Below are 26013 nucleotides of genomic sequence, written 5' to 3'. Positions count from 1 at the left end.
AACTTAGATTCTATTAAGAAAACCGTAACCGCGCAATGTTACATAGGATAAAAAGGATAAACATTACAAGGCAAAAGCCTATAAGTACTGTCTATTCATTACCACCACCATCACCGCCGGCTTCATTACCACCGTCACCATCACCGCCAGCTGCCTCCTCTTCATCTGTTAACTCCACAGTCTCTGGAGGATCGATGATGGACTTCAGCCGCGTACTCCAGTCATCATGCTTTAACACATCAGTGACCAACTCTGTAACAGGTAATGAAAGATGTTCGTAAACCTCTTCGACTTGAGAAAGCATAGAATCAGCCTGATCAGCCACTGAGCAGTGATGAGTATCAAACTGTTGGCCAAACTCTGCTTCCACATGCTGAGCGCACTCTAGGTAGCCACCACGATGCCCAACGGCGCATGAGGCATCTATCAGCGCGGCAACAGCCTCATCCAACTCAGTAGCATTCAGAATGGAGTTGGCAATCTATACAAAAGGAGGGACATCATGAGAACAAAACAACAATAAACAAAACCTAAGGCAAAAGAGGAGAAACTCACCACAACTACTCCTCTACTGCGCATCCACTCGGATTCTGAAACAAGCGTGTCAACGATTGTTTGGGCCTCGGCATAGTTATTCTGAGCCACATTCAGGGCAGAAGTGCTGATATCGCGCGCCTCTTCGGCTTTCTTCTTCGCTTCTTCAGCGGTCTCAACCTTCACCCTTTCGGCCTCAAGATCTATCTCTAACGATTTGTTCTTATCATGGGCCTCAAACAATCGGCGTTTCAACTCTGCAATCTCCACATCTTTTGCAGCCAAATCCTTATCCTTGCTCTCAACACGCACATTCAACTCAGCCTGCAAGTGTTGAAACAAAGAGTTAGCAATATCTTGACAAGTAAAAAACAACATAAGACGAAAAAGGAGTTAAATCTGTTGGACCTCAACACGCCCTTTGTCTGCTTGAACTTCCTCAACCTTCCCTTTCAGAGTGGCATTTGAGCCTCAAGGTCGGTAATTTTGGAACGCGCAGCATACATGCGTTGGTTGTCTTTTTCACATACCTTCTTCCATTCAGCGCTCCTTAGACAACAGCTCCTCAGCAGCTTGGAGCTTGCTTTTCAGACCTTCGCGCCCCCATTCTTCCGACTTCTTCTCCGCCTCAAAGGCGGCCTTTTCCTCAGCAAAGGTGTTTTTCATCTGTTCAAAGTCTTGGACTTGTTTCAACAAACGCTCCCGGTACTTCTCCCAATCAGCTCGCTCTCTACACACTGTGCGCCACTCGCGCACAATCTGATGGTTGGCGGCACGGTTGTTAGCCTTCCCAACAATGTAAGCGCGATACAACCCCTCATGTTTTTTTTTTTTTGTAACAATTTGTCAATTTATGGTAATTTAATGGGAAAATAGTCGAAAGACTTGGCATTTATAGCTGCATAAAGCCCAGTCAGTCGAGCTTGACCCACCCAGTTAAGGCTATTATGTCCTTTTTCACAACTAAGGGTTACAGTTATGCTGGACCGGCTGATTTGATGGTACCGGTACCCGGTACCAAATGAAGTTCATCGTGACGTACAATCCTCAAAAGCACTGAACCTTTTTTTATGTTTTTTTATTTTTTGATTTTTTATTTTTGATTTTTTTAAATCTTTTTTATTTTTTTAAGTTTTTTTTAATTTTTTTTTTATTTTTACATTTTTTATATTTTTTATATTTTTTATTTTTTTATTTATTTATATTTTTAGCCTATCATGCCCAAATCCATCTTAACAAAAACCCATCTTGACCTAAACCTATTCTAATCCATTTTTTAATAAACACATCCTAACTCAAACCATCCTAACCCATTACCCAAACCTGCCCAACCCATCCATTTTTGCCACCCCTAGTCTATATCAATAGGGAAATGTCGCAATTTTGTCGATATGGTAGTCGCAATTTTGTCGATATGGTATGGAGGAGAATATACAACTGGTTATATGTGTCATTTGAAAGGAGCACTGGATCAATAAAGGAAATGTTGCATCAGGTGAATGCTTTAACATGGAGGCTAGACAGGAAGAAAATGGCTCATGCGGTATGCCTAATCACGATATGGAATCTATGGTTAACTCAAAGTGGCAAAACATTTAGCAACAGGAATGGAGCTATGCGAAAGATAGTGGTTGAGATAAAGGAAACTTCATATAACCAGATGAGGCAAAGAACAAAGTTCACAACAATATCTTGGAGCGATTGGTGTAGCTTTACGTATAACATGTAAACGGATAGTAAAATGTTAAGTTTTCTCTTCATATTTTGTTTGCTGTAATCTGTGCCGTCTTAGCAACTTGCTAAGGGTCGGTTTTATTGGTTGAATGAGAATCTCTTCTTGCCATTAAAAAAAAGGCTTTCACTATTCTCACACCCCAAAATCTTATTTTCACATTTCTTTTCACTCTATCTCTCTCTATATAAGGAGTGTGTGAATATTAACTCCCTTAAAAAATGTTGTATGTCTAATCTTTTAACTTTTGCAAGATGGTAAAATTATCTTTTTTTATAATTAAGTTCTTTAAATTAATTTCTCTTATGTTTTGTAGTTTCGTAACTTTTTTATACATTATTATTTTTTATAAAAAAATACACCACAAAAATGACCATTTTATCTTTAATTAAAGTATAGTCTTGTTATATTATAAAAAGAATGAGCATATGTTATCACACATATGTAATAAACATGTATGTAATTGTTCATCTTACACGTATAAAATGAACAATTGGTCATATGTAATATACATACATATATAGGGAGAAGATCATGCGAGAACCACCTCTTATTGTGAGAACCGCGAGAACCAATGTGAACACACCAAAAATGCCTAAAAATAGCTAAAAATCACACAAAAAAATTTAATATTTTTTATATAAAAATCGCTACTTTTCGAAGCCAAAAAAAATTTAAAAAAAAAATTTGGCCACTAAAAGTAGCGATTTGAGCATAAAAAACATTAAAAAAAAATTAGATTTTTTTTTTATTTTTTTAGATTTTTTTAGGTTTTTTGGGAGTTTAGTTTTTAGCATTTTAGCTTGGGGGTGGGGGGTTAGGTTTTTTTAGGTTTTAGTTTTTAGCATTTAGCTTGGGGGGTGGGGGGTTTAGGTTTTTTTTTTTTTTTTTTTTTGGGGGGGGGGGTAGGTTTTTTTAGCTATTTTAGGTTGTGTTCACATTGGTTCTCGCGGTTCTCACAATAAGGGTGGTTCTCGCATGAGCCCCTCCCTATATATATATATAGGGAGAAATCTCATGTGAGTACTCTGAAAACTAAATGGATGGACATCATCCCACATGTTACACTTTTTCACTGCAACAATTATACTAACAGCTGCAACATTTTCTGACACTGACACCGACACACTTTTCGTGACAGTGGAGAGAAGAAAGATTTGTGTTACATTTTCATAGTTGTCCACATTTTTTTGTAAATCATCGTTTACAGTTTTTATTGTTTTTTGACATTAGTTTTTTAGCTTATATGAAGTGTATGGATTTTAGAATTTATATTTTAAAAAGTTTTTATTAGGCAAATCTCCCCAAATGATTTACCCCATCATGTCACCATTACTTGATTTTAACCTTCTCTTTCAATGTTGGGGCCGGGTTCTTCTTATCTTTCTACTTAACTTAACCATGGTAACATCATCATCTTTTAAGTTGGAGTGTCCTAATTATTGGCCTCATATTATAGTTTATATTCCATCCCCATATGTATGAGTTCAGTTCATATAACCATAGCAATAATAATAAACACTAAAATGTTATACACCTAACTTTGTTGTAACTGACATATATCAAGTAGTTTACAATGAAAGAAACGATCACATCCTCCCCATTTAAATGTATTTTGGTGAATTGTGAAGCTTAGGTATGATGTTAAACAATAGCAAATTGCCTAGAAATTTTATCTATATGTTTAGTGTCTTCAAGGTGTGGCATGAGTCAATCCATTAAGTGCAGTTTTGTTACTTTTCTTCTAAATCGCTATTAATGAGGATTAACAAGTACTTTACATATGATTCTCAAATTTATTAACGATTTTACATAATTACATCTGGGAAAAGATTTCAATAAAGCACACATGAAATTAGTTTCGAGTTTTCATAAACATATTAAACAAGTTAGTTGTAATTTGCCATTTTACTAAATTTGAAACGGTTCTAGTTTGCTCTTTAGTAACTTTTCATTTGTTTTAAATCTTTTGGATATATAAGAAAAATGTGAAGTTATATTAGAATCTGGTTCTCTATAAAGAAAGTTTATGTACCTATATATTTTAGTGCATTGTTTGTACAACTACCCATCAAATGACAAATTCTTTTGTAAATATCTTCTTCATGTATGTTTCAACATTTTTGACTTGTTTTATTTCAGTCGCCTAATTTTGACGCGTTTAATGTGTTTCATTTTAATTCAACGTTTTTTTACATGTTTCGCCCCGCTTGCGATATACGCAAATAATTTATATATATGTGGGCGCTTGGAGGGCAAAAGTGAAAGTGCACAAATTTTAACGTTATTTTACCAATTTCGTGAAAATAACGTTAAAAGAGGAGGATGGTTAATCATGCATCATGTAGCGGCGTTGATAGCCGAAAGACAAGAGGGTATATGCACTGATCTATCTTTTGTCTCAATTGCTAAGTTTTATGTGCCTTATGTCCAATGTTGTCTACATTTTACCCTACTCAGACCCTACCTTAGCTTTACTATTGGTGGGATTTACTGAACATGATGATGATGATGTATTTTTTACCCTCCTCAGACCCTACCTTATTAATCGAATTAATTCGATTCGAGTTGAATTTCGAATTTTTCGAATCCGAATCGAATTCTGAACACCCTGCGTATCCATGTCAACAAAGCAAATTATAAATACGGTTTTGTACTAAATTGTATTGCACTGATACTTTACTATACGGTTCAGTTCCGATATTTTTTTTAATTTACGTTCATGTCCGACTAAGCATAACCTGTTAAAACATGACATGTAACCAGATGTGATTTTGAAAGCAAACCCATGTTCACATTTGGACCATGGAACAGCCATTATGCATATTCATGGTGCAATAACTTGCGCATGTTTTGTTACATTTGGAAAAGAAAATTATTAGAGGAGAAAAGGGAATCATAGAGCAGTTGTTGTATCATGTCATCTATCAAGGGAGAGAATGCACAACCCATAAATCAGAAGAATAAATACAATGAGGCATTTTGTAACTAATAGGCGGAGGGTGACAAACACACAAATCATGTTATCAGGTTAAACTTATGAACCCGAACACAATCCATATATTTATTTGTGTTAAAGTCGTTAGCTTTAAGGACACACTTATATCATATTGTGTAATGCAAACACTGCCCTAACAATCCATTTATTAAAAAGATTCAAACAAGTTGGCAGATTGTCAGGTTATAATATCTGACTTAAATTAGTCATACATGAGTTTTTTTTTTTTTTTTTTTTTTTGAAAGATCAATTGCATTCGTAAACATCACCTAGCCAACGGGCCTAGGCTGCAAAACAACCAATTACATCGACTACAAGAAATCTTATTCGTCCATGAGATGCACTGAACCTATTTTTATTTTTATTATTTTTAAACCAAAGAAAACCATATGCTTTGATGCTATTTTTATATCTTCAACTTTAGAATCCTTGTTCGAGAAAACCCATACGGCTACTGTATCTAGGTCATTTTTCCACTTCCAAATCCAATTAATATTCTAACAATCTATCAGCAACAAGGCATAGTTTATCTTCTTCCAACCTAAAACAAATTTGGCATGGAATCCTTGAGAGGTAAGCTCCCATCCACCCAAAACCTTATGTTTTTACCATTGCCTATGGCACCTTTCATGTAGTTTTGCATTTTTAATCCTCCTAGTACCCTTTTGCTTTCCATTTGCACAATTGCATGCTAACATATTCCAGTTTTTTTTATTCATTTGTATCGTCTCAATCATCAACTTCCACAAGCTTTGAGTTTTTGTAAGCCTATCCCGCCTTTATCTATAGGACTCGCCACCCGATCCCAAGAAACCCAATGATGTCCACCCCAAAGAAATTTCTTTATGATAGCTTCCAATCTCTTCGTCGCCGCAACCGGGGCTTGTATAAAGAGAAATAGTATGCTGGTAAGCTTCCAAAACCAACTTGATTAAACTAACCCTTCCACCTATAGACAAAGTGCATGCATTCCATTTCGATAGCCGATTTTCGACGTCATATACGGATCTCCAATTTGTTACCCGGTTCATATTCGCTCCAACCAAAAGGCCGGAATAATACAAATGGAATTTTACTGGTTTGACATCCCAAGACCGAGGCCATATAATCAATCTTGGAATCCTCCACACCTTGACTTTAACATATTGATTTTTAGCCCCGAGCATGCATGGGAACATCTAAGCAACCGAGCCACATTCTTAATATTAAAAAGCGAAAAATCACCTATAAGATGGCATCGTCCGCGTAGAGTAGGTGCTATATCAAAGGACCATTATTTGGCATCCGAAAACCATCAAAAGCTCCCAAAGAGCAAGCTTTCTTCATCATACACACAAGAGTCTCCATAACAACAAGGAACAAGAAAGGTGATAGAGGATCACTTTGTCTCATTCCTTTGAAGCATTGGAAATTGAACGTAGGCGCCCCGTTAACTAGAACTAAGGATCTAGCCGACTCCAACACCCCAAAGATCCATTTAATCCACCTTAGAGGAAAATTCATTTGATCCAAAATGTCTCACACGAACTTCCAATGAACATTGTCATAAGCTTTATCAAAGTCAACTTTGATGAAAGCTTTTTTCTTGGACTTTTTGATCCTTGAAATCATCTTGTTCACAATTAGAGGTCTGTCAAGAATATTTCTATTTTTTAGAAATGTTGATTGGGTGTCGGAGATAACCAAACCTATAACTCATTTTAAGCGATTAGCAAGGATTTTAGAGATAGTAGTCACACATGAAAATATGTCTTTTAAATCGATTTAATAAATCAGCCCAATGTCTGAACACAGCCTGCATAATAAGGGTGAACGGGGCACAATGCGGGGAGTGGTTCGGTGACCACATCCACCGATTGGGAACACCGCCGCCATCCATGCGGGGACCCGAATCGGTGAGGGTAATCGGGGGGAGGGGGGGGTCACCGCGTTGAAGGCACGAGATTCGATGGAGGACCGTTGGGCAACGGTCATATTTAAAAAAAAATCAATTTTTTAACAATATAAATATAACCAACTTAATCAAATTTTTGACCACACCCACCACTCTCAAACTCACAAATCTATCAAATACAACACAAAATGGATTCCAAGTTTCCGTTTTTTTCTCCCCTACCCGACTTTCCCGATGATGAAGATGCATCGTCAAGCGATGGTAGCTTAATTTTCTTCCAAAATCTCTTCCAACAAGCGGAGCTACTAGACACGGCATCGTTTAGTAAAAAAATAGTCTGTCGAGATCGTGAGGGAGGGCATGAGACACTCATGGCCGATTATTTTGTTGAAAATCTAAAATTTAATGCCGATACTTTTCGTCAGAGATTTCGTATGTCCAAGTCTTTGTTCCTAAAAATTGTTAGTGACGTGAAAGCGTATGACGAGTGGTTTCAAGAGGGCTTAGACGGGAGAATGAAGAAAAGTTTCACGCCGTTGCAAAAGGTTACTTCGGCGATTAAACAACTTGCAACCGGTAACCCACCAGACGAAAACGACAAGTATTTAAATATGTCTGAAAGGACCTCTCGTGAGTGCCTTGAATATTTCTGCGAGACGGTCTGTAAAATGTATGCCGGAGAATTCTTACGTAGACCAACGAGCCACGACGTTGCGCTATTGTATCAGGCTCATGAGGAGAGGCATCACCTACCTGGTATGTTGGGTAGTCTGGATTGTACACATTTCGTCTGGAGAATGTGCCCCACAGAATTGCGTGGACAATACATGAGGGGTGATCATCAATACCAGACGGTTATGTTAGAAGCGGTGGCGTCTCAAGATTTGTGGATTTGGCATGCTTTTTGTGGCCCGGCGGGTTCACAAAACGACATCAGCGTGCTGCAACAATCTCCATTATTTCTTACTCAACGAAACGGAACGGCGCCAAATTGTCCATTTCAGGTGAACGACCACTTATACAAACGCGGGTATTATCTTACTGATGGGATCTACCCTAGCTGGTCCGTGTTTGTGAAGTCTTTTCCATATCCTCACATCCCGAATGAGAAAAAGTTTAAGAGGCAACACGAGGCCGCAAGAAAAGATGTGGAACAGGCGTTTGGTGTGTTAAAGGCGAAGTGGGGAATACTAAATCGTCCAACGCATTCGAAAACGGTGAAAAAGATAAGGTCCATCGTGTATATGTGCCTTATTTTACATAACATGATTATAAAAGACGACGGAATGGCGATAGCACCGGTACATATTCAAGATCCTCCAGTCGAACCCGTCAACCCGTCTTCGATGATACAGCTTATAGCGAGCTCATTGACGAAGACACGCATTGGAGACTAAAACACGATCTCGTTGAGCATCTCGGAAGTTTAGATCTACCTCACCTTCAAGTGAGTTCCGACGACGAGTAGTTTGTTTTTATGTTTTTCTAGTTTGAATGTAATTTTTATTTTTCTACTTTGAATGTAATTTTTATTTTTCTAGTTTGTTTTTTTTAATTTAATGAAATGTCTTTTATTTAATTTTTATTTTTATTAATATTTTTTTAATTTATAAACATGCATAATTTTACAACAAATAAAAAAAAACCCAAGCCCCCTAAGAGGGGAGTGCCGCCATCAAATTGGGGTGTTAGAGGAGTTTAAGAGGAGAGTTAACGTGGCACTAGCTGATTGGTGGTGTGTAAGAGAGGGGACTCCCCTCTTAGGAGAGTGCCCTCTCACCCTAAGCAATTGAACATGGCAAGTTGACAACCCAAATGTCAGCCCTGTATGGGCCCACAAGACTTATATCCCTGCACTCACATATTAAAACAAAAAACTACATATAATTCAAACAATATGGACAAATTTCTGCTTATTTCTTGCTGAACTATCTTGTTCGTCTTACAAATAATATATTATTATAAGCAAATCCAAGAACTGAAACTTATAAATATATACAACTAGTAGATGCACCGCCCGCGTTGCGGGGCGATGGCCGAATAATGAGTGAGTGTTAGGCAGCTCATTGACATGAAAAAACAATTAAATCGAGTCAACCAATTAAAACAAAACATTTTTATAGTTTTGATTAAAAAAAACTAAAACAATGACAATATTGTAATTTTTAACTGCGGGAAAGTTGTATTCTTTTTACTGGGGTAAAATCGTAATTTGCCAAAAGTTAAAGTGATGGTAGTAAATTTGAATCAGGGGCGAAATTGTAAATTTTCACAGGGGCAAATTTGTAAATTTGAACTTGGGGTAACAGCGTAATATAAATTTAAACTAAGGGCACAATCGTAATTTTAAGCTAGAGAAAAAACCACAATTTTATTTTGAATCGAGGGCAAAATCGTAATTTTGAGTTGGGGGCAAAAGCATAATTTTATTTTGAACTGGGGAAAAAACGTAATTTTGAACTGACAGCGAAATTATAAAACCGTAATTTTAAACTGGGAGCAAAACTAAAAATGAGTTTTTTAGCCGAGGGCGAAAGCGTAATTTTGAGCTAGGGGCGAAATTATGATTTTATTTTGAGCTGGGGGCAAAACCGTATTTTTAAAGGAAGGACGAAAGCGTAATTTTAAACTGTGAATAAAATAAAGTTAAAAAAAGTTTGGTCCAATGGGGGAGTGTCAGGCAGCTGCCTGGCACTATTCCCCCATCTTACATTTGTATATGTAGTCAGTCAATGTGCGACCACGAGTACACTAAGTTTACTGTTTATATCATCATCCCTTTCGTACATTTCCTTCTCACTCTAACTAACATAACTATTGCTTCAACATAAACGATATAAATAGAAACATGAAAGCCTATGCATTGATGCATACAAGAACTTTCCGATAAATAACATAAAAATATTACATCTAAAGAAAGATGTGTTAGTGAGTTTTCTTGGCAAATGGGGAAAAATCGTAATTTTCTAAAAGCTAAAGCGATGAAAATACTGTAATTTTGAACCAGGGCAAAATCGTAAATTTGAACAGGGGCAAATTCGTAATTTTGAACTGGGGGTAAAATCGTAACATACCCGGGCCAATGGGGGAGTGCCATGCAGCAGTCTGGCACTATTCTCCTACACCTTCTAAAAAAACTACAACGATGGCAATACGGGCAAAATTGTAATTCTGAATTGAGGTAAAATCGTAATTTGCCAAAAGCTAAATCGATGATAATACTGTAATTTTTAACAAGGGGCAAAATCGTAACTTTGAACATGGTGCAAATTCGCAATTTTAAACTCAGGGTAAAATAGTAATATACCCGGACCAATGGGAAGTGTCAGGCAGCAGCCTAACACTATTCCCCCACGTTGGTTTTGTAGTTATAGTTAGGGGTGTGCGTGGATCAGTTTGGGTCAGTTTTCGCTCATAACCATAACAATAACGGATAACAATAACCATAACCGATTGGTTATGATGGTTGTGGTTAATCAGTTTTGAAGGTCATAGCGGGTTGGTTATGTGTAGTTAACTAATAACAACAACCATAACCGATTGGTTATGGTTAATCAGTTTTGAAGGTCATAGCGGGTCGGTTATAGGTGATTAACCATGAATTTAGGCCTACCTAAATAGCTTAATTTTTTTAACATGGAATTAATTTTTATTACATATTACTATGCATTAGTATATTGAATAGTATTAAAAATACATATAATCTATAATATTGATATCGAATATTCAAACAAAGTAATATGATATCTTCATCTAAATTCAAATAAACATCAACCAATACAATATGAAATAACCTCTAATACTAAATATGTTCAACAAAAATATCAAATATTGAAAAAATAGTGAAAAGTCCTAAATCTAACTAAGATTTAACTACATGTCGGTTTGGTTCGGTTATGCTGGGTATAGAAATCTTGATAACCATAACCGACTCGCTACTTTCGGTTTTTAGAAAAAACATTAACCGACCCATCAGTTTTTGATTTGGTTCGGTTTTTTCGGTTAATTTGGTTAAGGGTCGGTTAATTTTGTTTTTTGCACACCCCTAGTTATAGGTAATTAAACGAGTCAACTTTTTTATCATAGAATTTAGAAAGAAAAAAACATAACTTGTGCGTTCAAACCATCTTTTTATAACTTTATAGAAAATATAACTTGCGTGTTCAGTCCATCACGTTTATAACTTTGTAAAACTCTTATCTGCCGAACACTCTTGACTTGCCAATGAACCAGGGGCGGACCCACCCCTTGGCCAAGGTGGGCGGACGCACCCCTTGATAAAAAAAAAACAGTGTTAATTTCCGGCAAAAATCCCGACTGCACCCCTTGGAAATTTTCGACCACACCCCTTAGTAAAAAATCTTATGAATTTACAAAAAAAAAAATAAAATAAAATTAAGTAAACTCTGATTTTTATTAAAATACGACCTAAATTCCTATTCCTATGAAATTAAAATTCCTATTCCTACGTTTTCGCCCCCCCCCCCCCCCCGAATTGGGAAAAATCGACCCCCAAGCTTCGCCAATACGACCCGATCCAACCCGCAATGAAGCAAAAAAAATATATATATAGCTAGGAGCCTAAAATCTTTAAAAATTTTCCGCAGGAAAAAATTCCTAGGTCCACCACTACCAACATGATCATACCTAATAGCTTCTTGGCAAGTTACAAATTTCATAAACAGGTTGAAGAGATGAGTCAGATGCATTCGTTGCTTGAACATATTTTGGGACTTTGAGCACATGAGTTGAATGTACCAGATACAAAATTACAAAGTTTGATCGACACAAACAACAAGCATTCATCAACAGTATAATAAACTTCATAACGCTGCAAATCCAATCCAATTCTGAACTTATAAACACCAATCTTAACCTGAGATCATGCAACATACAAGTCTTATCCAAGAACCCCAAACACCTCTCTTGGGTTTTTACAACATAAACATGATCAAAACAAGATCCCTAAAAGAACCGACACCATGTGATTGCATTTCATTTCAAGATTTTTTCTAAAACGATAAAACACTTTGAACGTATGCAATATAAGGGTTTCAAATCTTCCTTGATGCCTTGAGGTTATAATCATGTTTGATGAGATTTGCCCTTAGCAACATGGCCCTAACATCTCGATCAAACTCAACCCCTGTCTGTAAAACTCGTTGGAAAGTTGCTTTCCTTTGATCTGCATGACGAGCATACAGAATTTTGTTGTGCGAGTCGATTCTTGCCTGTAACACAGTTTCAATAAATTAGCATGTACTTTTTTTATGTGAATAAGCAAGATTTAAAATGCTTACCTGAATTTGATTGTCGGTAATTAAAGCCTCGAGTTCTTTTTGTAGCCCCGCTACAGTCGTTTTGAAAGCATCGGCCATCATGTTCAGATCAACCGATACAAACGGATGAGTATACTGAATTAAGGCTTTGTTACGGATTTGAGTATAAAGCATCTCAACATGGTCATGCAAATGGATGTCCAGCAGCAGGTTTGCTTTAAGGTTCCCGAGGTAGTCTAAACACGAGGCATAGTGGCTGCAGCAATGTGGGTATATGATACCTTAATGTGTAAAATAGACAGCGGTTATACGTTATAGAGCGGTATGTAAACATACCTTGAATAGAAGTCATGGATAAGCTCCCTCACTTCGGGCACCAACTCTAGGAAGTTACGAAAGTTAATATTGTCTATTACTTTTGCCTGCCAAATGAGAGTATTAAATTAGACCTATATATGTATGTGTGTTTGTATACAGGCACGACCACTACAAGAACAGATTTTTAGTAGGGAACCGTATAAACACTTGCAGGTGGCAGGTACTGCTTGTCAGGTATAGTGGAAGAAGGAAAGAATAGGCCTGTAAACAAACCGAACGTTCACGAACTGTTCATGAAATTGTTCGGCAAGAAGTTCGTTTATGTTCGTTTATTTAAAAAACGAACGAACATGAACGCAACTTTTTGTTCATTTAATTAAACGAACGAACATGAACACACGTTTTGTTCGCTCATTTATGTTCGGGAACATCCGTTCATGTTTGTTTATTTACATTTGTTTATGTCCGCTCGTTTATGTTCGTTTCATTTTAAATACATAAGTAGCTATATTTATATAAATATAATACATAAAAGGAACTTTCTATCTACCTATATAAATATAACTAATTGGTAATTGGGCTTTCTAGTAATAAAAATGGGTTTTTTCAATGGAATTTATCGTAATTAATCACTAAGTTACATAAAAAAAAAATACTTTATGTTTGTTTATGTTTAGTAAATTGTGTTCATTTATGTTTCTTCAATTATGTTCATTTGTGTTGTTTATTGTTTGTTAAATTATGTCCGTTTAAGTTTGTTTTCTTCAATTATGTTCATTTGTGTTGTTTATTGTTTGTTAAATTATGTTCGTTTAAGTTTGTTTGTTCATGTTCGTGAACTGTTCATTTAGGTTTTAAACGAACGAACATAAACAAACACAAACATACCCATTTTCTTAATAAACGATCATGAACAAAAAAATGTGTTCGATTATATGCCTTACGCGATTCTCACAGTTCTCTACTTAAAAACGACCATGTATTGAACAACCCTCTATACATATATTGTTGGGCTCAAATAAGAAGCACTAAATATTTGAGAACCGTCGGAAAACATTTTGTTCGCCAGCGAATACACTACAAGTAAAATGATTCAACAAACAGTCGGTGAAAAAATGCTTCCTATTAATTCTCATTTAAACACACACCTATGTATATACATCAAGCATATAATATTATCAAACGGTCAGATGGTAAATTAATGAACTATAAAAGACTTGCCTTCAGCTCTGCACGGTCAAAACTTGCAAGAGCGCAAAGTCCACCATATGTTGCAACATCTTGAGCTGCAATAACTTCTGAGTAGTTGTTTCCCAATTCTGGAGCTGTTTCCAAGAACTGTCAAAACACCGATGAGATTGTGCGACAAATTGGTAAGATTAATAATCAAATGTAATAGATAAGAGAAACCTTGCGGGCAGCAAGCTTGTACTTCTTAGCCTCCAGGTGAGCAAGTCCAGCAGCACACTGTAGTTTAGCAACCGTGATGGCATCAAGATCCGTTTTGTTTTGCTCGGCTTTACTGACGTAGCTTGTAACATGCGCAAATTGGCCCATCTCAATGCTGACCAAAATTGCATTCAAACACATATGTATGATGTGCTTGGAAGTTGTGCAATAATCACGGGTTCGAACGTAATTCTTGAACGCATCCCCAAGCGCACCATGGGCATAGTAGAAGTCTCCAAAGTCATTGTACCCCATTCTTATGCTCTCTTTAATCAAATTTGTCTGTAACAATAGGAAAAAGTTGGCCAATGGCATGCAGTGATAGATAAATACATATTTACAGAAAATACCGGTTTCCCAGACATCTTCAAGCATGTTTAACATCATAGATCGTGGATTAAGTGGTCAATAGATTACTAAAATCTACCATACAGTTAGATATATCTAATTCCACTGAAGTTATTAAGCACTACCACCTTCTATCATACACATAAATAGGGCTGCAAACGAACCGAACGAACACGAACAAGACCTTGTTCGTGTTTGTTTGTTCGCGAACCGTTCACGAACACTTATCGAACGAGATTTTATGTTCGTGTTCGTTTGTTAAGGAAATGAACTTGTTCGTGTTCGTTTGTGTTTGTTAATTTTAGGCAACGAACGTTAACAAACACAAATGAGCACAAACTAATGTTCATGAACACAAATGGAAACAAACGAACACAAACAATCGTTCATGAACAGAATATATAATACACTGACACTTATTAGATATATAATTTGTCGGAATTTTGAAGTATTTAAATATATATAAAAACTAAAAACACAAATGAACTATCGAACACAAACGAACATGTTACCGAACGTTCACGAACATAAATAAACGAACACGGGCTCTGTTCATGTTTGTCCATTTAATTAAACGAACGAAATTTCATGTTCGTGTTCGTTTGTTTAATAAACGAACAAACACAAACGAACTTCCCGCCGAACGGTTCACTAACTGTTCGCCGAACGTTTGGTTCGTTTGCAGCCCTACACATAAATACATATTTGTTCAGGGATCGTGATTTCTGTTTAAAGGATGATACTTTATCAGGCTACAAGCTAACACAATCTCTGCTAAAGGGTTACAATTTCTACCAAGCAAGACTTCATAGATGCAAACCGTCATATAGAAATGGGTCCTATTATATATGTCTTTGCTTGAACAAGTGGTGATCGATGATTGAAGAAGGAAGAAGACAAAGCATTTAAAAGAAATTCCATATACCGATGATTGTAGAAGAAGAGACATAATACTAGGTGACATCATAGTAACTTCATCATACAAACATGATGAAAAAGTAAGTCAAAAGATTCTATTGAAATGGCTCAGTTCTCTTATTGCGATTGTGGCCATCTCATTCTTTTTCCGTTTCTTAACAAAAGCACATATCCTTTTCAATGCAATCTAACCAGTTTGATCATCCATATTTGCGAAGCAAACTCTAAATCACCCCGCTTCCTTGCAGTGGAATGAAGAACCACTAGTCGAACAAATAGTTAAGATTGCATTGAAAAGAAAACATGCTTTTGTTAATAAGGGAAAATGAGATGGTAACACCGAACAATAAGAGATGTAAGCCATTTCAAAAGAATCTTCGACTAATTTTTCTGTGATGAAGCTACAAAGATGTCACCTCGTATTATGTCTTCCTCATTCTCCCTTTGTTCGATCACCACTTTTCTGCTAAGGAGTTACAGTTTCCTCATTACCCAAACCTATGTTGTCAAAAGCGCAAAAAGCGCGCGCCTAGGCGCCCGGGCGCAGCGAGGCGCACCTACAGCGCCTGGTGGTAGCCTAGGCGCAAAAATGGGCTTTTTTTGAAAAAAACGATTCCGAGGCGCAAAAAGCGAGCGCCTAGGCGCAAAAAACGTGGTTGAGGCGCAGGGAAAAAAGGTAAAGCAGAACAAATGACCATAAACGAAACCGAGTGCGTGCAAAAACTGGCTCACGCGGGCCAGGGTTTCCGGAGCTGCATTCGTGTCCGCACGAGTTCAACCAAATTCAAGCTCAGAAACTCATTTTTGCTACTAACTAGTAGCTACATGATCTTAAATGGCATGTATGATAGGTTTTTTTTTAAATTTATATGTGGAATCTTATTTATTTTCAAAGCATAACATATTTTTTATATTTTTTTTCTCTATGTGCGCTTTTCTTAAAAAAGCCCACACTTTTTTTGCGCCTTGCGCCTAGGCTCCGGGCGAGGCCGATGCGCCTCGCCTGCGCCTTGCGTCTTTGACAACATAGACCCAAACATGTATCATAGTGGGATAAGGAAAGAAAGACAAGCATGTGATTATATAACTGTAAGCTCTAGAGTCAAGACAATGATATTTAAACAACTTTTATTACTTATGTGTTGATTGAATATATCTTCCTCATTATGCTTCATAGTTATCAAAGGCGTGAGGCGCACTCAAGACGCTTAGACTCTGCCTAGGCGAGAGGCGCAAAAAAAACGAGCCTGAGGAAAAAAAGCGCAAATAAATAAAAACATAAAAATTAATATTATGTATTGAAAGTAACACTTTCTTCAAATACCCAAAATATTCCAATACCATAATCTTTATAATAATAAAGTACCACGATCATTTTAAATTACCAAAATATACCAATAGCAAATTGTTCATACTTGAAAACAAAACAAGTTCAAAATAGTAAAACATTAAAGCCAAAAGTTCATCAATTATCAAAATCATCGGAGTCGTCATCAACATCAATTGCGTGATCTTTTACAGTTGCATCCACTTGGTCTTCCTCGGAGTCTTCATCAATTAATGTCCTTGAAGTAGACGGCCTTGAAGTAGATGGCTATGAAGATCTTGTTTGTCTACCCTCCCCGCCTCGCTTGTTGCTCTAAAACATCCCAGGTCAAACTTCCATCATCATCAAAAACTCCGTCTTCACCCATCTTCCTTGTCAACCACTCAGTGCTATCATCGATTTCATTCATTGCTTGGTAAAATGTTAGAAGATATCGGTAAGATTGCATAGGTGAAAAAACAATTGAAAAGGTTGTTTTCCTTGTTGGTTATATTTATAACCGTACTGATGTGTTAAACATGATGAGGGAATTTACAAAAAATAATGAGTTAACAAGGTGTTGTAGCAATGTTTGCAATCACATTTCTTACATTGCAAAGCTTGCAAAACATAAGTCTACACTAAGAACTATTTTTGCACGTGAACAATGGACAACAAGTAAGTGAGCTCAAGAACGTAAAAGAGCAAGAGCGAATGACATTGTTTTCACTCCTAGTTTCTGAAACGATGTTCTTTTCACTCTGAAAATCACGGGTCCTCTTGTTCGAGTGCTTAGACTCGTCAACAACGAGAAAAACCCGCGTTGAGTTATGCCTATAAAGGTATGGAAAAAGCTAAAAACTGCAATGGCATCAGCTTTGAGAGGAGAAGATAACAAGGATCACATTGTTGTGTCCGGAATTATTAAAAAGATGGAACTGCGGCAACTGCCAACTTCACCATCCCTTGCCCGTAGCGGAATCGTCTAGAACACAAGATATTGCATGATCATGTGCATGTTAAATACAACAAGATGCTTAGAACACAAGAAATTGCATGATCTTGTGCATGTTAAATACAACAAGATGCTTAAGGATATACACGATGCGGATGTAGCCTATGATCCCATATAGTTGAATGAAATTGATGATAGCAATGAGTGGTTGATAGGAAAGATGAATGAAATGAAGACAAAGTCTTTGATAATGATGGAAATTTGGCCTGGGATGTAGGTGCAGCAAGTGAAGCAGGAGAGGGTAGACAAACAAGATATTCAAAGCCGTCTACTTCATGGCCTTCTACTTCAAGGACATTAATTGATGAAGACTCCGAGGAAGACCAAGTGGATGCAACTGTAAAAGATCACGCAATTGATGTTGATGACGACTCCGATGATTTGATGATTTTGATAACTGATGAACTTTTGACATTAAAGTTTTACTATTTCTTGAACTTCTATCCTTTTTCAAATATGAACAATTTATTATTGAGATATTTTGGTAATTTAAAATGATTGTGGTACTTTAATATGGTATTGGAATATTTTTGGTATTTGAAGAAAGAGTTATTTTCAACACATAATATTGTTTTTCATGTTTTTATTTATTTGCACTTTTTTTCTCATGCTTGTGGTTTTTTTGCGCCTCTCACCTAGGCCCCAAGGGGGAGCCTAAGCGCCTTGAGTGCACCTCACACCTTTGATAATTATGGTATATTATGGTTTCAAATTCCAAGATAGTAGCTTTTGTACCTAGGATATAAAAAGTACTCTTTGGTCGCCTAGGAACACTAGGTGATCGCCTATGACAGCTATGTTATAGTTTATCTCCTATCTTCTGCAATCATCAAAAGTCGGGTTCCCCTAAAGCAAATAGCCTTCTTTTTCTTGGTATAACACAAATGCATCCAACTTCGAAACCACACAAACAATAACGGGTACCAAAAACCGCGACATGACTCATGTATCTTGCACTTATTTAGCATATTTCCCTATAAAACTTGTACATTATTACAACTTCACCCGTATTTAGGCTCCATAACAACTACAATCAACAGGAACAACAACTTTCAACAATTTCCCCTTTCAATATACAATGTACTAAAACCCTATAAACCTAAACAAAGTTTTTAAAACTAAGAACTTCAAAATCTCTAGGCTGCTATTCCTAACTTTTTCCTTCAATACCATAACTCCTATATCATAGAATTCTCAAACAGGCTCAAAAAAAAACTAAACCAATATTAAACTGTTGATGAATGGGATCATGTACAAATAACTAAAGTAGTTTTTATTACTAGAGTAATTACACTAAAAATGAAGTAATAATAAATTATTAATTACTCTGCTGTTAGCATAATTACTCTAGTTATTTGTATCCTTAGCAAGTAAAATCTATTTGTATTCAATCAATCTTAACACATAACACCTAAACCTAAAAACATAAACCTAAAAGTAAATAACATCATACTCTGTAAGCATTAAGCTCATTCTCAAGCTTCTCCTTCCTCTGATCCGCTCTACGATCCACCGCATCCATCCAACCCGAATCCGGACCATAATTCGGACCTAACCGCCCGTCAATCTTCTGAACAACTTCTCTAAACAACTGTGTGTTCTCTCCCTTCTTAATCTCTTCATACGCCATTCGAAGCGCCTCTAACTGCATCGAAACGTTATCACATTTATCGGCGATGAACATTAACCGCGAGATTTTCGTACGGCCGGTGTATAAGGCGGCGTACGCCTCGATGTCGAGTTGTTCGCCGCTGATGATCGGCCGCCGTTGCTGCTGCTGTGATAACGGTTCGTCGTCGCCGCCGTTCGTGTAGATCTCGTCGGTCATCGTTCCGGATGCTTCTTCTTCGGTCTCCATTATTGTAGGGTTTGTAGGGTTTCGAGTTGAGGGTTTCAGTCGCCTGTTGATTCAGGACTCTGTGTTGAGTGTAGACTGAGATGTTGCAAAACGGTGTCGTATGATTATTGGGCTTGTTTTGTACATGTTGAAGGCCCATAAAGTATTGAGTGAGCCCGGTATATGTTCTAAATTAAAACGTATGCTCAAAAGGCCCCTTCTTTATATGAACTTTCTCAATTTTAGTCCTTGGTTTCTAATGTCTTCTAGTCTAGGGTGTTCACGGTCCGGTTTTTACAGTTATTGGGTCAAACCGTGAGCCAAAGCGTTAGAAACGGTTTTTTATTATCGAAAACAAAACATTAAAAAATAAAACCGAACAGTTACAAACAGTTTGGTTTTGATTTGATTTCACGGTATAGCCTTATACCGAGTCTTTATAAAAATGCATGAACTATAAAAACTACCTAAAATGCATAATACAGTATCTACAATGAAACATTTTTATTAAACATTGTACTACCCAGGTGAAGATGCTTAAAACAGTTGATTTGGTAGTATAGACTATAGAAAATGTACAGTTGATTTGGTAGTATAGACTATAGAAAATACAATTTTAATGTTGATACATTTTTTGAGAAAGTATATGGATTCCCACTTGCAAGAGATGTTTTATTAAAAGATCTTGTTCAATACGGTATGGACCATACACTTGATCAATGAGGTTGGTCGCTAGGGTGTTCAAAATTATCCGTATCCAAATATTCAATCCGAATTATCTGATATCCAAATTTAAACTATCCGAAAATTCGAATAATGATTTTAAAAATTTTTGGATATTCCGGATAACAAATTTGTTTTTTCAGATATCTGAAAAAATCCAAAAATGTATATTCGGATAACTGAAACTATCCGAAATATTTGGTTATGAATATTAAAAAATAAAAATTAAATAAAAATTGGATATATGGACATCCGATCGGATATCCGAAATTTCAGATATTCGAATTTTAGTACGTATTCGGACACTGAAACTTAGTGGTGCAAACGAGCCGAGCGGCTCGCGAGAGACTCGAGACCGGCTCGAGAAAAGTTCGAAACAAGCCGAGCCTTATCGAGCCCGAGCCAAGCTTGAGACTAAAATAAAGCTCGTTTTTTTATAGAGCATGAGCTCGCGCCTCACATGTGAAGCTCGTTAGACTCGTCGAACCTTGTCAAGCCTTATCAAGCCTTAGTGTAAACGAGCCGAGTCGAGCAGAGCTTATTTAAACTTGTTTACAAGCCGACCTCGAACCTAAAACTAAGCTTATTTAGTAAACGAGCCCAAGCCCGAGTTTCACTTATCGAGTTCGCAAGCCGAAAAAGTCTATTATTTATATTATTTTTATTTAGTATATTAATTAATAGATAATAAACGAGCCGAGCTTGTGTCACACCCCGATATTGCCACGTATTACCGGTGGGCCCGGTGGGGAGTATCGTGACGTAGTTGATATTATCATAGTCAAACAACACAATTTAAATGCACAGCGGAAGCAAAAGATAATTATATTACAATCCGATATAAAGTAATATCAAAGTATTACAAACGGAATGTAATTGATCCACAGGCGGATCAAATAAAAGATAATTGTTCAACAGATTTTAACACCTAAGCTTGCGAGACTCTTTATTGATGCTAGGAGTGGCCAGTCTATTCCGATTAGTACCTGTACTTAGCCTTTTTGGGAAAATACGTCAGTTTACACTGGTAAATACAATTTAACTGACTTATTTTGAAAAAGGTTTAGAAAATTAATTTGAATGCACAAGGCACAAAACATTTTATAACTTGGGATAATTATTTGTATATAATACTTGTAAAAGAATTACATGTTTCTTATACATTCAGTTGCCCGGCCTGTATACCGGGTTAAAGATTAAAAGACACACCACAGGTATAATGCCCACAAGGTTATTCCTTTAAGTGGATTACCAGTTTTTACATATGCAGCTGTCAGGTGTACGCCTACACCCCGTGCTTAGGTCGCGGCCATTTCATGAATGATGCCAAGGATATCCGGGACATGGTCATTAACCCCCCCAAGGTTTTAAGCAAACAAAATAATTTAAACAGGTTATATCAAATAAATTAACTTTCATACGATTAAAAATTCAATGCCCGACCAAGCGGTATTTTTATATACCGTACCCCAAGCTCGTATACGGGAAATAAGTTAAAAGTATTTACTTGAGCAAATTTATACAATTTATCCCAGCCGTATACCACCAAGCAAGTACATATAGCTTTTATTGGGCTCCTAAATCTGGAAGGAAGGTTTTTAATAGCCTATTAGATTCCTAACGGGTCTTAATTAAGCCTATGCTTAGACCGGTTAGTTTTAAAGAATGATACGGTTCAAAACGCATGATTAAGCGAGAACCGGATTAGAATGTCGTTTAGACCCGACAAGCTTGTATACTTGTGTAATAAGGGTAAACTAAACACATTCTGGATTTTGAGATAAAAATGATAAGGTTTGACCCCTTTCGGCTAATTTATGCAAACTAGTTACATAAGCCGATCCGAACGCGAAAAGTGCGTAACAGGTAACCAAAAGAGCCATGAACAAGTTTCCTAAGTTAATATGCCTTAAATATGTTGCGATATCAGTAGGATACCTTCCATTATGCCCAAAACGAATTTAAAACCAATTTATGCCCCGTAGGGGTATTTTGGTCATTTTAAAGGTTATAAGAGAGTTTAAATATTAATATGAGTTTCAGGTCTGATATAATCAGTAAAAATACTTAATTTAATAAGTTATAATAGTAGGGTATAGCATATATGTGAAATTTACTATTTATAACCAAACTATGCGCCGTAGGGGCATTTTGGTAATTTCACATAAGCCTAAAGGTCAAAATTAGAGAATCTGAGTTTAAAACTTTTCTTTACTGTTAAAATATATTAATTTACTAAAAATATCATTAGGCATCGAGTCTTATATATTAAAAATAGTTTTAACTCATACTATGCGTTTAAAACGCGTAAAAAGACGGTTTTAAGCGATTTCGGGGTTTTATAAGAACGCCGATATTTTTATTATTCCAGAAGGCTTAAAATATTCTATTTATCATATTAAATCATTATAAAAAGGTTTGATATCAAAAGGATTTGTAAAACTCATTTTATAGCCCAAAAGGGCAAAACCGACAACTACCGAATCAAGCTTAGAACCCTATGTTATGCTCAGCCTAAAAATAAATAAAAATGTCCAAAAATCTCAAAATATTATTTTATATCAGTAGGTAAAAATTTTGGTATCAAAAATTGGGTTTAGATGGGATATACGCTAATTATGTCGTTTAATTAATAAAAAACTTTTCATTTACGCAATTGAGCATAACTCCTAATCTAGACCTCAAACTGATGTCAAATTTTAGGGACAAGTTTATAAATCAGTAATAAAGATCATTGTACTCTCACATTTTCAAAATTCTCGTTTTAGGGTCAAGAGGGCATAACAGTCAACATTTAGGCATTTAACGGAAACATGCATGAACTAGGATTTCTATGGAACCAAGTTGTATAACCTCGGAGGGTTATACTAACCTATAATATGGTCCTAATGGAATCCTAAGGCATATCTAAACTAAACTAAATCGGTTCAGAACTGAAAGTCAAAGCAAAAGTCAACTTTTGCGACTTTCGGTTCCAAACCGAGCCTATACTTAGAATTGTCGGGTTGAACATGCTTAGACATGTTCAACTAATATTTACCAAGTTATTAAAGTGAGAAAACTGATTTTATGGCTCATATATCAATAGTTATGAATTTCATTTAAAACTAACCCGTTTGACTTTTACTTGACCCGACAATTTAACTAAGTAAACGTGGTAATTAGGAGGTGCCCTTTTGAGGGTTAAACACCTACCTAATTACGGTCACGTAGCCACGTTCGTTGCGAACAACGGCTTAACAGTTTCAAAGTCAAAGCGTTTATCGAAAACGTTTGACTTTTCTGCTATAAACGCCAAGCTAATGAACTAAGCACGAAGGAACACTTACGAAGGGTCCAAAGGACAGAAGGAAGTTCCCAAGATGGTCAGGATCTTCCTAGAATGAGAGCAAGAGCAGATCGAGCAGGTTGAGAATGAGAAATCATGGGTTTATATAGTTTTTCCAAGATCGTTCCTCGATAAACGAGCTTTGATCTGAGTCATACAAGTGCACCCCCTGATTTAGAATACTATGGGTGCCCTTAAACAAGCCCATAGACTTGTTAAAACCACTTGCAAACCCTGGAACCAGCTGGAACAAGGTGTAAACAACATTTTGCAGATCTGGCAGGTTTACGCGCCCCGTGTAAGATTCTAAGAGAGCTTACGCGCCCCGCCTGAATGTCTGATCAACAAACCAAGTTTCAGAAATGGCAGATTTGGTCCCTGTTAGCTTTTAAGGTCACGTTTGGTACGTTTAAGGCCCGTTAAGCTATTTTCGAGGCTCTACAATGAAGCCTAAACATGAGGGATATGAAACATGCTCAAAAATATGTCGGATGTCAGTTCGTTTGGTCGTACGGTCACGTTATTCGTCTAATTACGACGAAACACGAACGGACGCGAAAAACGATCCAAATTACGTGACGAATGGAATTTTGTCAAGCCAAACACTAAAATAAAATATTTTAGTGCTTACATAAATTTTTGGGTGTCCGGGGATATTCAGAATGCGAGATATGCGCGAAAGTGCAAACTTGTGCACTTTTTGACACTTTTAGTCCCTGCATGACATAAAAGTTTATTTTTGCGCACCAAACACCTCTAAGCCTATATCTAAGCTATATAAAGGATAATTAGGGTATGTTTAACTCATGGTCATATTCCGGAAGGTTCGATACCCTACGAATAGGTATACTTTTGCAGTTTGACGCAATTAGTCCTTTAATTGCGCAAAGTAGCGCGGAATGTCGTTTAATGACATCCAAGCCTTGCATGGCCCATAATGGGCATTCCCAAGCATATACTTAAATATTACTACGCTCCCGTTCACTTAAATGGTCACCGAAAGGCGCAGATTCAAAATTTGACGCTTTAGGTCCCTCTATTGCGCAAACTTACGCATCTCATCATCTAATAGCATTGAAGCCTCATCTACTTCATATTAGGCATTCTTGAAAGTATTATTAAACATCACAATGCTTCGGGTTCGCTAGAAAGGTCATTCAGAGGTATAATTAAACATATTGACATTTTTAGTCTCTCTAACTTGCAAAGTTGCGCGTAACTTTACTTATAGGCATAAAAACTTAGACGGCCAATAGTTGGCATTCCCGAGAGTATAATCAAATATGATGAAGCTCCTGGTTTGTTAAAAGGTCACTCAGAGGTAAGAATTAACATGTTGACGCTTTTAACCCTTCATCGCGCAAACTTTTGATTAATTACGCAAACGGCTACACTCGATCGACAAGTGGCTCATTTGTGAACATAATCATCGTGAGAGGTGATTTAGAAACTTATTTTAGGTATGCTAACACTTCTAGTCCCTTTCATAATCAAAGTTTTCAATTTTACGAAAAAATAGTCCCTAAATTTCAATGTTTGACTTCATTAGGGTTCATTACACGTGTCGATACATCATTGGTCGTGATTTTACGAGGTGTTACAGCTTGAGAAAATACCAACGAGCCGAGCTCGAGCTCTGAAAACAAAGCTCGAGTCGAGCAGAGCTCTCATAAGTTAATCGAGCTCGAGCCTGGTCAAGCTCGGGCTCGGCTCGTGTAACACCCCGAAAACGGGTTTGGTAATTAAACCCCGTTAATACTAAAGAACGGGTACCATTAGCAGAAAAGATTAACCCGGAAATTATTAGGATTCAAATAAATAAGCCTAATAATAAATAAAAAGGAGAGCAAATGCCTTTGAGAAAATAAAATGTATAAAAAGGGCCTGAGTTAACGGGACTTAAAATGAAACGGGTTATAACTACCCCAAACCCACTAAGTTAACTTGGAACATTTAAAGTTTGTTATGAGAATTGGTTAATTACAAGTAAGTAAGATATAAGGGTTTAACAAAAGCTAAAACTAGAGGGACCTAAGATGTTAAAAGGGAAACTTGAGATTTAAAGTTGGAAATTTGACATAACACACACACTAGGTGTGTGTATGTCGATCGACCAGAAGAAGAGAACAAGGGGTGCAAACCCTAGTTCATCAAAATCTTCAAATTGAAGGATCTAATCAAGTCCAAACCGAAAATCGAGCATAGATTAATGATCCCCATTGCAAGGAGATCATAAGGTATGTAAAATTTGACAAAAATTCTCTACTTGAAATTCTCATGAATTTGGAGAACTTGAAATCTGATTATGCATGTATGAATTGTAGATGAATAAGG

General features: G+C 36.7%; 1 protein-coding gene across 2 annotated transcripts; it reads right to left on the bottom strand.

Annotated features, from left to right (window-relative positions):
- Positions 1–11959: 11959 nt before the first annotated feature.
- LOC110925207 (COP9 signalosome complex subunit 1) lies at positions 11960–19763 on the bottom strand. 2 transcript variants are annotated; one of them, XM_035987164.1, is made up of 6 exons: positions 19245–19763; positions 14166–14486; positions 13973–14093; positions 12774–12855; positions 12459–12693; positions 11960–12389 (listed from the first exon to the last, which is right to left on the bottom strand). In XM_035987164.1, the coding sequence occupies exons 1-6, from the start codon at positions 19647–19649 to the stop codon at positions 12213–12215; spliced, it is 1341 nt and encodes a 446-aa protein (XP_035843057.1). In that variant the 5' UTR covers positions 19650–19763; the 3' UTR covers positions 11960–12212. The 2 variants fall into 2 exon arrangements, with proteins under 2 accessions (XP_035843057.1, XP_022024866.1); XM_022169174.1 differs by having other exon boundaries at positions 12774–12859; positions 13977–14093.
- Positions 19764–26013: the final 6250 nt, after the last annotated feature.

The sequence above is a fragment of the Helianthus annuus genome, chromosome 17, assembly GCF_002127325.2.
Source record: "Helianthus annuus cultivar XRQ/B chromosome 17, HanXRQr2.0-SUNRISE, whole genome shotgun sequence".
In the NCBI taxonomy this organism is placed as follows: domain Eukaryota; kingdom Viridiplantae; phylum Streptophyta; class Magnoliopsida; order Asterales; family Asteraceae; genus Helianthus; species Helianthus annuus.
The sequence above is the reverse complement of the archived record's forward strand: the minus strand, read 5'-3'. Positions and strand labels throughout refer to the sequence as shown.